The sequence below is a fragment of the Mercenaria mercenaria genome, chromosome 11 (assembly GCF_021730395.1).
Source record: "Mercenaria mercenaria strain notata chromosome 11, MADL_Memer_1, whole genome shotgun sequence".
Classification (NCBI taxonomy): domain Eukaryota; kingdom Metazoa; phylum Mollusca; class Bivalvia; order Venerida; family Veneridae; genus Mercenaria; species Mercenaria mercenaria.
Window position 1 is genome coordinate 56189229 of NC_069371.1, and position 14032 is coordinate 56203260.

General features: G+C 37.9%; 1 protein-coding gene across 1 annotated transcript in view; it reads right to left on the reverse strand.

The window, feature by feature from the left end:
• Positions 1-5165: 5165 nt before the first annotated feature.
• Positions 5166-14032, reverse strand: part of LOC123531007 (uncharacterized) — a 39885-nt gene continuing 31018 nt past the window's right edge. Inside the window, exon 15 of the mRNA XM_053517488.1 lies at positions 5166-13103. Coding sequence (XP_053373463.1) covers positions 12930-13103 — 174 coding nt within the window. The 3' untranslated portion in view covers positions 5166-12929. The remainder of the gene's footprint in view (positions 13104-14032) is intronic.

Consider the following 14032-nt stretch of genomic DNA (forward strand, 5'->3'; position numbering starts at 1 on the left):
GTTGCATACTATACATAGTTACATAGTATCTGCATTATTATACAGAACACATTGAGTGCTATAAACAGGGGTGACTACAGTATCCATCCTCTCTAGGGCATCCAAAGAAAGGGTAAGTAAGGTATCTGATTTATGGCATAAGGCATATGGGGTGCTAAAGTTCTTGATAGTGCCTATGGCGTTGGAAGGAAGGGTAGGTATAGTATCTGTAACATTGTCCAAATCATATGGGTGCTAGACTGGAGAGTTACTACGGTATCCACATTGTCTATATTGCACGTGGGCACTACTCTCATCCTCCCATTTCACTCCATCTACAAAAATAATAGCTCAGAAATCAGGACTTGTTTGATTAATTCTGAATAAAATAAAGGGTAACATACTTGCAGAATATCTCCCGGTGAGTAGATCGCTAGACTAATTCAGAAATATATGTTTTGCCGAGAAACAGTGTTTCCTGAATGTTAAATGTTAAGCAGACATCAGGATTACAAATATACAGGAAGTAACTATAACATGGAAATCCAATAAAAGAATACATTCATATCCGCATGCTTACTTGCCTAAGTGTGTATTTCAGGGCCGTAGGAACAGGAAGGGGTGGGGCTCCAATAATTTGACCGATTATGGTAATTATCAGAGCAATTTTTGACAGCGAGTCAACTTTAACTGATTTTCATAATATGTGCTCCCCCATCTGAAAATGCTTCCTACGGTCCTGTATTTGACTTTGAAAGAGAGTTCATATAGTTATTCTTTAAATTAAAGAAATTAATAAAGTTCCAACCCTTTTCTTCCAAATCTGATACACAAATTTAAAACGAAAATATTTGCAACACAGTTAAAGTACATTAAGTGCACTATATAATGGTATCAATGGTATTTCTGTGTATCTTTTTATACATGCAATGTTAAAAACGCATTGAAAACAATGTACAAGATAAGTTTCAACAATTTCAAGCTTCAAAATTCCAATTTACCCATAGATATAGGCGTATTATCAATATTCCAGAAAATCGCGGTTTTAGATACAGTTTCCAGCTTTTTTGTCCAAAAGATCATATTTTGCATACTTATATTTTGGTAGATTTTTCACTGTTGACTCAGCACATGTTGTAGAACATGAAAACACAAAAACCATTTCTGTGCAAATTTTTTCCTTTATTTGCATTTTTGACACTAGATTTACTGGACTATACAACAAATGGTTCAGATGGAGACGGATATGATGTTATAACGTTTTTCATGTGAACTTGTGTGATTTTCCTGCTCTGGCAGGCATGGCAAGATCTTACATAATCGCTCACAGTGGCTACGAGTCTATCAAAGAAGTAATGTTCTTTCACTCTGTAAATGGTGTCCTGGATACCGCCATGACCTGCTAAAGGTGATTCATGGTATAACTGAAGGATTGTTTGAATCATCGGCTTTGCTAACACTAATGGATACTGGGAGTGTTGTCGTGTTCGTTTCCCTTTAGCGATCCTTGTATGAAACAACATTCCATCAAAAATAGCATAATCAGACTGTTGTAATAATATCTTTCTACTCAACCTGAGACTGTGGTAGCTTGAATGTTGTCAAATAATCTTTAAATGGCTTCAGTTCAGGATCAGCATGTTGAAACTGTCGAATGTTTTCTGAAGTCATATCAAGTTGACTGATAGCCGGATGGGATGTAGTATCGAATGTGTCTTGATCTTCAGATTCCGAAAAAGAAGTATTTATTGTGTGCGCGTCTTTACTGTTGTCATTTGCAGAGTTCTGCACTTCATTTTCAAAATTGTCATCTATCTTGTTCTGCACGTCACTATCTATCTCATTGTCAGTTACATTATTCTGCACATCACTGTCTATTTTAGTGTCAGTTACATTATTCTGCACCTCATTATCTATTTTATCAACAGTTACATTGTTTTGCACGTCACTCTCTATTTCACTGTTAATTACATAGTTCTGCACATCACTGCCTATTTTAGTGTCAGTTACATTGTTCTGCTCCTCACTATCTATTTTATTGACAGTTACATTGTTTTGCACGTCACTATCTATTTCACTGTCATTTATATTGTTTCGCATATCACTGTCTATTTTATCATTTGTTAAAAGAACACGTTTTACGGGAAAAGCTTTTGAAAACACAGAGCTCTTTTTATGGACAAGTTTTCTCTTAGGTTTTGACTGTATCCCATGAGCGTCACTGTTGTCTTCGGTGTCAGCATCATATAAGTCTTTCTTTGTCATTATATCCACTTTGTTTACATTTAAAGTCATTGCTTAACAAAAGTTTTACTCCAGTTGATTTCTCCGGTACATATGGGAAGAAGGTATCCTCTTCTTCTGGACTGCATGACAGGACGTCTGGATAAGAAGGCATTCGGAACAAACAGTCAGGCAGAACCATTTCCGGTGCGGATTTCCACTGAATATCAAATCAAGATTGCAAGCCATCGTTCATATATGGATCCTTTTGATTGTTTTTCGAATAATGGTTTAAGGGCTTGGTGATCACATCCAATTACAAAAAGTCTACCGCTCAAGTAAGGTGCACAGGCAAGAACACTATGGATTACACCAAGAAGATCGAGTTTTGCTGGGCCATAAGATAGTTGCTATTTTGACAGACCCTTGGATCCAGACCTCACAATGCGTTTTTGTCCACTCTCGTTAATCTGGTTCAACATGTAACCTATACCCTTTGAACTAGTATCCACGGCAAGTCTGAATTCGATATCTAACCTTGGATATGCAAGAGCATCGGAATTCAGCAATGACTGTTTTAGTGATTCAAACGCGGACTGACATTCACTATTCCATTCAAACACTGTACCTTTTTTCAAAAGTTTGTACAATGGGTTTGCAATAGCACTAAATTAGGAATAAACTTGCGAAACCAATTTAGTAGTCCTATAGCACGCTGCAACTCTTTACGAGTTGTCGGTTCTGGATAATCTCTCACAATGTCAAGTTTATTTGAAGGCGGTCGAATACCCTCACTAGAAATTTCATGACTTAGAAATACCCCTTTTGTGACCCCAAATTTATATTTTGATGGACCAAGTTTCAAGCCAGACTGCTCAAATCTAGTCAAAACATCATCAATATCCTGTAAATGCTTATTAAAAGATGAAGAACAAATACAAACATCATCAAGGTAACACAATACAGATACAAATTGCAAACCATGTAATATCTTATCCATAAGTAACTGAAATACATTTACCCATGGTAAATGCAAAAATTTATAAGTACCAAAACATGTATTTTTCAAATGACACATGCGCACATGATTTCAACAGTCCAATATCATTACTATTGTCACATAACTCAAATTTGGCTAAAATTGATCCCTTTTGAATATAAACTTTTTCATTGCCAGGATTCAATAATTTGACACTTACAAAATGGTTTGGCATACAAGTTACTAAAGATTTAGAAACTAAAATACCCTTGTTTGTTACTTCAGAATGACCAATGCAAACACCTTGCATTCCAACATGGACTCGGTCATCAAGTACACCCGTAACAATACACTCTGAATTTGGTTGATAGTAACCGTAGCTGAGCATTTTACTTTGGTAGTCTTTTTCACATAAAATGTTAAACACTTGTCAAGTAATATGTTATGTTTCCTCATGTAATTTGTACCAAGGATCAAAGGATGCGAAGAGTCATGTAAAATGTAACAAACACATAATGACCTGTATCTTTCACTGATTGCCATACGCGGATTTTAGCAGTTCCATGTACGCTAACCGACTGATTATTTGCCAAAACAATTGTGTCTGAACATTTAGAAAAGTCAGTTTTTTCTGAGTTAGGGATAATGTCAAAATAAGCTTTTGATAAAACATTTATGGAACTGCCAGAATCGAGCAAGGCCGTCAGTGGCATATTATATACAAAAACATTTAGATACATAAAATTATGCATAGGTGTAATTTCAGCACAATTTATATTTCTGTCCTTCGGTGATTGGTCAGGCTGGCCTGAGAGGTGCGCATCAGTCCCAAACCCTTTTAGTTTAACAGTGGGCAGTTCTTAGCACTGTGCAAAGCCTAGCATATTTGGCATTTAATGTCATCGTTAGACCCATGTTTTGGATTTTTCAGGCATGATTTAGCGTCATGCCCAAATTGCTGACAAAGTTGGTATTTAATGTCCGGATTATTCTGACCTTTTTCAGTCCAATTACATTGATATTTTAAGTGGAATGGTCCCTTGCATTTATAACACGTTCTGGAACTAGAATTTTTTTTTGGATCGCGCTTTTGGGATGGTTTACTACCGGACTGTTAGTTGCGCTGCAGCCGTGTGGAAACGTGAATGCTGCGGTAGCCGTGCACTTCCCCAAGTTTAGCAATCTGTAACGCCTCGCGCAAAGTGTTAACTCGTCCGGCACGTACGAAAAATGCCAACTGGGATGGAAGCTCAGCTATAAAACGATGCAACATGTCCCTGTCCGATTTGTTTAATCGATGGCCCTTCTCCATAATTATGGCATGGAACTCTTCAATTTGTTGTGTGTTTGTAAGGGCAAGTCCATTGAATAATGCCTCTTCAGCAACCAAAGCCAGGCTGTCATTGAAATTATATTCTTTTTTAAAGCATTCCCTTATAAGCAAATAGTTCGCCCTTTGAGCTGGTGTCAGGTTATAAAACCAACTCAATGCTGGTCCTTTAAGTTGTAGTTGAAAGGCAGCAGCTGATTTTTCAGAGTCTCTACTGATATTCATAGGTACCAGATGCGCCTCAAACTCTTGGAGAAATCTGACAGCATTTTCTGTCATGTAACCAGAAAAATAAGCGTTCATTCTCATGTATACATTTTGCAAAAATTGTGGCACAGGATTTACATGTACGCAAGACGGTTGAAATTGTTCAGGTGGTTGAATTGAATATTCTCGTGCAGGAGCACCATGTTGATTAATTGTAGTAGGCATCTGTATTACTGTTTCATTTCTATACAGTGAATAATTGCTCTGATTTAACGTGCCCTCCTCCGTTTGAGGCAAGAAATCGTCAGTAAACATTTTAATTTTTGTCTAATTGGGTGGGGTAAAAAAAATATCGTCAGTTCAAATCGATTTTATCACAATTTTAGACATTTTGTCCTCTATTTAAATGACATGTCTAGATTCTCCACCATGTTAGGAATATAGATTTAACACTGTTTGCTGTTTCATTATTTTTATTTATGAAGAAATATAGTATTTTGCTCGATGTTACAACATGTGTATTTGTTTTTAGAAGTACTTGAAGAGAGAGAGAGAGTGATTCTTATCAACAAGGAGTAATGTTCTCAAAATAGTTCTTAAAGTTAATCGAGTAAAATTGGTAATACCAGGTTGCCTTCTAGGGGTCCATATATATATGGAGTCTATATATATAACAATATGATTCTAACACGACTTGATTCATTTTCCAATTAAACAAAGAAGGCTGAAAGTTGTGTGCTATTTTGCAACAATTCACTGTTCTGACGTTATAATTATTACGCCATAGCGTCAAACGACATAGCGGCGCGATGAAAAAGAAACCATCAAAATGGGCAGATATTTGACGGACGTCGTCAAGGTTGTACTAAAAATCCTTGGTAACGTGTTAGAATCGAAATAATATATCTCATTTAGTGATTTGCTCTTGAATAAAATCATTGTTTGTCGTTCAGACGCGTATTATTATATGACTCTGGCGGCGCCCTCGCGATATAATTCCTTCGCATCTGAACTCCAAACAATGATTTTATTCAACGACAAATCGCCGGATGAGATTATTTCTTAAGTATTTTTGAGTATGATAATAAAAGGAAGAGCGATGTCTTTGAGTGAAAGTAGCCCCGGCATGTGTGATTTAGGGCTATCGTCAGCTTCCAGTACCACTATCAATCAAATTTTCCGCTCTCCCACATGCTTACAAGTTTATTATATGTTTACCTATAACATAAAGAGACTTGTTTGCCACAGTATAGTTACAAGCGTACTAGAGCACCGTATGGTGGTGGATTTCTGCCGGGATTTTTCGTTTTGGGGCGTTGTCGCCTTTTCTCTTTGTCGCGGGCGCCAAGGCGAAAAGGCGATATTTCTGGTTTTGGCGCGTTGTCGTCTTTTCGCTTTGTCACGGGCTCCAGAGCGGTAAGGAGAGATTGAGAACACGACAAGCAAACCACCACAGCGCGAAAAGGCAAAATATTGAGATTTTCTGACGACGCGTTTAAAAAGTTTAAGATGGTTTGACCTTATCGAAAGCTTTCGAGAAGTCCACACTACTAAGTCTGTTTGGTGACCTTGGATTAAATTCCTTGATACATCTTCAACTATTTCAAGGAGCTGTGTTTTGCATGACTTTTTCCCCTTAAACCGTGCTGTAAATCATAAAGAATATTGTTGGCATGGAAATGCCTTGTAATATTGGATGCAACAATGTGCTCTAGTAACTTAAAAGGAACACACGGTTAAGGAATTGGCCGATAATTGACAGGGTTACGTTTTTCCCCTTTTTAAACAAGAGCTCCGCCAAGCGGGGGTATATACGCCCGAAGGATTACATCATAGGATGGGAGCAAAATTTAAAGAACTTGACTGTTGTAGCCCAAAGGAGTGGAACAACAAAAGGAAAACTTCAAAAAACAAGTCTAAGTCCAGGTAAAGGTATATAAAAATACACCTAAAAATTAGAGGTACCATCCATGTTGTACCACAGAAAAGTGGTCACGGTCTTTCCCTACGGCCAATAATAAAAAGTTTCAAAATAAGCTATTTATAGTAACATAAAAGGGAAGTAATTCAAAAAAATTATTGTAAGTGAACAAAAAAGAGATCTGCCAAATAAAAACAAGAGCACAGCAATGCAGAGCAATATACACAAAGCAAAGTCATATATGACATTTGACCCTTAAGTGTGACCTTGACCTTGAAGCAAGTCATCCGGAACATGCACTCTGCACATCGTCTCAGTGTGGTGAACATTTCTGCCAAGTTTCTTTGAAATCCTTCCAGCAGTTCAAGAGTTACAGAGCGGACACGAAGCAAACTGATATGACTTTTGACCCCTAAGTGTGACCTTGACTTTGAAGCGAGTCGTCCGGAACATGCACTCTGCACGTTGTCTTGGTGTGGTGAACATTTGTGTCAAGTTTCTGTGAAATCCTTCAAGGGGTTCAAGAGTTACAGAGCGGACACGAAACAAACTGATATGACCATTGACTCCTAAGTGTGACCTTGACCTTGAAGTGAGACATCTAAAACATGCGCTCTGCACGTCGTCTCGGTGTGATGAACATTTGCATCAAGTTTCCTTGAAATCCTTCAAGGGGTTCAAGAGTTACAGAGCGGACACAAAATTTCTAACGGACGGACGGACGGACAGACGGACACCAGCGTCATAACAAAATACGTCCCTTCGGGCGTATAAAAAGCGGAGTGACGTTTGCTTTGGACAAGTCGGCTGGCATGGTACCAGTGTCAAGTGAGTTTTTTAATAACTTGGTAACTAGTAGGCCTAGAGCAATTTGGACACACAAAATTTCAAGCACAATTAGTCAAATCATCACGGCCAGTTTTTAGAGATGACAGTAATTTTTGGACACCCTTAACATCAACAATGACGTTTAGCATTATCGGATATTTACACTTAAAGCTTTGAGGTAAGACATTGCTAAGGAGAGTTTGGACTTTCATTTTACACAGTTGACCTAATTTTAGAGGTGACATATTGGTGAATACTAATTGGAACTGGCATTTTAGTACATCTGCTTTATCTTTACTATCGGTATGGAGTTCACCATTCTCTAACAGTGGAGAAATACCCTGTGAATCCTGTTGAGCATTTTCTGTCAGGGAAAACAATTTCTAAAGTTTTGGCCTGTTTGCGGGTCATCTAAATCTATTTGATAAGTTTGGGATTCCGGGATATGTTCTATATACTTTGATGTTTCTTCGGACTTAATTTATAAAGTTGTTATAATGTTGCTTGACCTTCGGACTGGCATTCTTTTTAAGCTTTTGATATATCTCGTTTCTTTTCTTTATTTTTCATTTTATTATTTGGGTAATCGAGGGTAGTGTTCTGAAGGTGTTAACACACGAAATGAACATGCGCTAACGCTATTCTAGCATAAAACGCGTAAAAACTAATAAATGAATGCATATACGTGGCCCCTCAACGACATGAAATTTCCATGAAATGCACGGGAATGTCCGAGTTTTTTCCACGTTGATGTCATTTCGTTTTGGGGTCGTAATACGTTTACGCTTTGCTGCGGAATGCGCATATATAAAAAGGTATTTTAACAGCACGTGTGCGCGAGAATCTCTCTGCAAACACACGTTTTCTCTGCTGTTAAAACACCCTCGAAATGTGACAAGAACAGCAGTTTTATGTTATCGTCAATACTTGTTAAACAAGAGGACCATGATGGTCCTGAATCGCTCACCTCTTCCCACATGACCCAGTTTTGAGTATGACGTCGTTTTTCCTATTATTTGATATAGTGGCCTAGTTTTTGAGCTCATGTGACCCAGTTTTGAACTTGACCTAGATATTATCAAGATAAAAATTCTGACCAATTTTCATGAAGATCCATTGAAAAATATGGTCTCTAGAGTGGTCACAAGGTTTTGCTATTATTTGACCTATTGACCTAGTTTTCAAAGGTACGTGAATCTATTTTGAATTTTACCTAGATATCATCAAGGTGAACATTCTCACTAATTTTCATGAAGATCTCTTGAAAAATATGGCCTCTAAAGAGGTCACAAGGTTTTTCTATTTTTATACCTACTGGCCTAGTTTTTGACCGCACGTGACCCAGTTTCAAAATTGATCTAGATATCGTCAAGGTGAATATTCAGATCAATTTTCATGAAGATCCATTGAAAAATATGGCCTCTAGAGAGGTCAATAGATTTGAATAATTTTAGACCTACTGACCTAGTTTCTGACCGCAGTTGACCCAGTTTCAAACTTGACCTAGATATCATCAAATTCAGACCAACTTTCATACAGATCCCATGAAAAGTATGGCCTCTAGAGAGGTCACATGGTTTTTTATATTATTTGACCTACTGACCTAGTTTTTTAAGGCACGTGACCCAGTTTCAAATTTAAACTAGATATCATCAAGGTGAACATTCTGACCAATTTTCATGAAGATCCATTCAAGGGTATGGCCTCTAGAGAGGTCACAAGGTTTTTCTATTATTTGACCTACTGACCTAGTTTTTGATTGCAGTTGACCCAGTTTCAAACCTGACCTATACATCATCAAGATAAACATTCAGACCAACTTTCATACAGATCCCATGAAAAATATGGCCTCTAGAGAGGTCACAACGTTTTTTACATTATTTGACCTACTGACCTACTTTTTGATGGCACGTGATTCATTTTCGAATCCGATTTAGATATCATCAAGGTGGACATTAAGACCAATTTTTATGGAGATCAGTTCAAAAGTATGGCCTCTAGAGAGGTCACAAGGTTTTTCTATTTTTAGACCTACTGACCTAGTTTTTGACCGCACATGACCCTGTTTCGAACTTGACCTAGATATCATCAAGATGAATAATCCGACCAATTTCCATACAGATCCCATGAAAAATATGGCCTTTAGAGAGGTCACAAGGTTTTTCTATTATTTAACCTACTGACCTAGTTTCTGAAGGTACGTGACTCACTTTCAAACTTGGTCTAGATATCATCAAGATGAATATTCAGACCAACTTTCATACAGATCCCATGAAAAATATCGCCTCTAGAGAGGTCACAAGGTTTTTCTATTATTTGACCTAGTTTTTGAAGGCACGTGACCGACTTTCAAACTTGACCTAGATATCATCAAGGTGAACATTCTGACCAATTTTCCTAAAGATCTCATGAAATACATGGCCTCTAGAGAGGTCACAAGGTTTTTCTATTATCTGACCTTCTGACCTAGTTTTTGACCGCACGTGACCCAGTTTCGAACTTGACCTAGATATAATCAAGGTGAACATTCAGACCAACCTTCTTACAGATATCTTGAAAAATATGGCCTCTAGAGAGGTCACAAGGTTTTTCTATTATTTGACCTACTGACCTAGTTTTTAAAGGCACGTGACCCAGTTTAGAACCTGACTTAGATATCATCAAGATGAACGTTCTGACCAATTTTCATGAAGATCTCTTGAAATATATGGCCTCTACAGAGGTCACAAGGTTTTTCTATTTTTAGACCTACTGATCTAGTTTTTGACGACACGTGACCTAGTTTCAAACTTGACCTAGATATCATCAAGATAAACATTCTCACTAATTTTCATGAAGATCTTGTGAAATATATGGCCTCTAGAGAGGTCACGAGGTTTTTCTATTTTTAGACCTACTGACCTAGTTTTTAACCGCACGTGACCCAGTTTCAAACTTGACCTAGATATCATCAAGATAAACATTCTGACCAATTTTCATAAAGATCCCACAAAAAATGTGACCTCTAGAGTGGTCACAAGCAAGAGTTTACGGACGGACGGACGCACGCACGGACGGACGACGGACGCTGCGTGATCACAAAAGCTCACCTTGTCACTATGTGACAGGTGAGCTAAAAAAGCGGATGTTAGTGTCTGTTCTATTTAACCAGTGGTAAAAAACGGATAGATGTCGTCGGCCTTAGTCAGACTTGTAAAGGGCAGAACCATATCTATACAATGTACTTATGACAGCAGTTCAACTGTGGCTAGATATAGGTTTACAGGCTAGATATAGGTTTATAGGTTAGATATAGGTTTACAGGCTGGGTATAGGTTTACATGCTAGATATAGGTTTACAGGTTAGATACAGGTGTACAGGCTAGATACAGGTTTACAGGTTAGATATAGGTTTACAGGTTAGATACAGGTTTACAGGCTAGATATAGGTTTACAGGCTAGATACAGGTTTACAGGTTAGATATAGGTTTACAGGCTAGATATAGGTTTACAGGCTAGATATAGGTGTACAGGCTAGATACAGGTTTACAGGCTAGATATAGGTTTATAGGCTAGATATAGGTTTACAGGTTAGATACAAGTTTACAGGCTAGATACAGGTTTAAAGGCTAGATATAGGTTTAAAGGCTGGGTATAAGTTTATAGGCTAGATATAGGTTTACAGGTTAGATACAGGTTTACAGGCTAGATATAGGTTTACAGGCTGGGTATAAGTTTACAGGCTAGATACAGGTTTACAGGCTAAGGCTAGATATAGGTTTACAGGCTAGATACAGGTTTACAGGCTAGATACAGGTAAACAGGCTAGATATAGGTTTACAGGCTAGATATAGGTACACAGGCTAGATACAGGTTTACAGGCTAGATATAGGTTTACAGGCTAGTTACAGGCTTAAAGGCTAGATATACGTTTACAGGTTGGATACAGGTTTACAGGCTAGATATAGGTTTACAAGCTAGATATAGGTTTACAGGTTAGATACAGGTTTACAGGCTAGATACAGGTTTACAGGCTAAGGCTTGATATAGGTTTACAGGCTAGATATATGTTTACAGGTTAGATACAGGTTTACAGGCTAGATATAGGTTTACAGGCTGGAAACAGGTTTACAGGCTAGATACAGGTTTACAGGCTAGACATAGGTTTTCAGGTTAGATACAGGTTTACAGGCTAGATATAGGTTTACAGGCTAGATACAGGTTTACAGGCTAGACATAGGTTTACAGGTTTACAGGCTAGATATAGGTTTACAGGCTAGATACAGGTTTACAGGCTAAGACTATATATAGATTTACAGGCTAGATATAAGTTTACAGGCTAGATACAGGTTTACAGGCTAGATATAGGTTTACAGGCTAGATACAGGTTTACAGGTTAGATATTGGTTTACAGGCTAGACATTGTTTACAAGCTACAGATAGGTTTACAGGCTAGACATAGGTTTACAGGCTAGATATAGTATATAGGTTTACAGGCTAGACATAGATTTACAGGCTAGATATAGGTTTACAGGTTAGATATAGGTTTACAGGCTAGATATAGGATATAGGTTTACTGATTAGACATAGATTTACAGGCTAGATATAGGTTTACAGGCTAGATATAGGTTTACAGGCAAGATATATGTTTACAGGTTAGATACAGGTTTACAGGCTAGATATAGGTTTACAGGCTGGAAACAGGTTTACAGACTAGATACAGGTTTACAGGCTAGACATAGGTTTACAGGCTAGATATAGGTTTACATGCTGGGTTAATATAGTTTGTTTTCCATGAGGTTCTAGCATTTTCATTTGATAAACTGTGGTCAAGTGGTGAACCCCTAGCCGGTAGGTTTCTGTGTCGTTTTAGGTTGAAAATAAATGTCGATAAGAAAGCAATTATATGGTTTGTTGGTAGCCCTCCATGGAAATAAGTGGGATCAGTAGGATAAATATGGTGACTCGGTAGGATAAATAAGGGGACTTAACCAATGCATCTCCACCCATTTATCCTACTGACCCCCACATATTTCCGTGGAGGGCCACTAACAAACCCAATAATTCATTGTTTTCTGTGTATAGTTTCTTTAATTTGTATATTGGCCAAACGAAATAATACATATTGTGTTACATTTTTAAATAATTCTAGTCCTATGACCCAGAGTACCAGGAAAACTCGTTACCACTTGAAAGACAAATTCCATAACCTCATTATATTTACGGCCTGTGTCGTTACAATTTTTTTTAAAAAATCGTCTCAGAATTTCCTCTGTATTTTGTTTCACATCGGAATTGTTTGAAAGGTTTGTCTACAAATTGAAATTATATTTCATCCTTTTTCATGTACGGTGGTAAGGTGGTGCGGTGGTACGGTGGTACGGTGGTACGGTGGTGCGGTACCCGGATCCTGGAGACATTGATAATTCTCGTTTAAGTTTGGTGTTACTCGCTGTCACTTCAACGTCTGAACACTACAGACATTATAGGCGTTCATATTCTCTGTATCCTTTCACTTTATTCACTGGTAACGTGTGCATCATTTGACAACGCACGTGCGTATGGTTCTTCAAATGAACATTTTTCCTGCACGAGACACATGGTACTGTAGTAACAAATACCTTTCCTCCACGAATTGGTTCTTTTTCTTCATCAAACTTAAATATAGACAGTACAGATATGTTTATAATAAAAAAGATAATATGAAAATACAATCAATACGGTGGCACAAAGGTGACATCAGCAACACTTTTTTTTATATTGTGGCCAAAACTTAGTAAATTGTGGCCAATATTTAGTAACTTGTGGCCACAATTTACTAAGTTATGGCCACAACTTAGTAAACTGTGGCCTCAACTTAGCAAATCGTGGCCACAACTTAGTATATCGTGGCCTCAACTTAGTAAATCGTGGTCACAACTTAGTAAATCTTGGCCACAACTTAATAAATCGTGGCCACAACTTATTTAATTGTGGCCACAACTTAGTAAATTGTGGCCTCAACTTAGTAAATCGTAACCTCAACTTAGTAAATCGTGGCCACAACTTGATAAATCGTGGCCACAACTTATCAAATTGTGGCCACAATTTAATAAGTTGTGGTAACTCGTGACCACGACTTATATTTAGCCAATCGAAACGATAAATAGACGGATAGACGGACGGAGGATGAATAGATTCGATGGTACCTGCGTACCTACCTACTTATTTATTTGTCTGTACTTCCGACCGTCTATCTATCTTCCATTCCTGTCTTACCTTTTGCAGTGACGTAGACATTTTTGTGAGTCCATTTCGTATGGTTGCTGATTTCTGCCATTTTGCGTTATCTCCTTGCGACCCTGTCGAGCGAAAACACGAGATTTAACAAGTTAAAATGCGGGGTCACCAGGCGAAAACTTGCTATTAAACGTTTAAGCAGCGATATTTATCGTGTTTTCGTCCCGAGCCCCAGACATACCAGTTATTAAATCGCCCTCGCGGGGATTGGACCTGCGTTCTCGACATTTTAACTTGTTAATTCTCGTGCTTTCGCTCGATGGGGCCGCGGGGCGGAAATATAATTTAATTGGGCTAAATCCATACA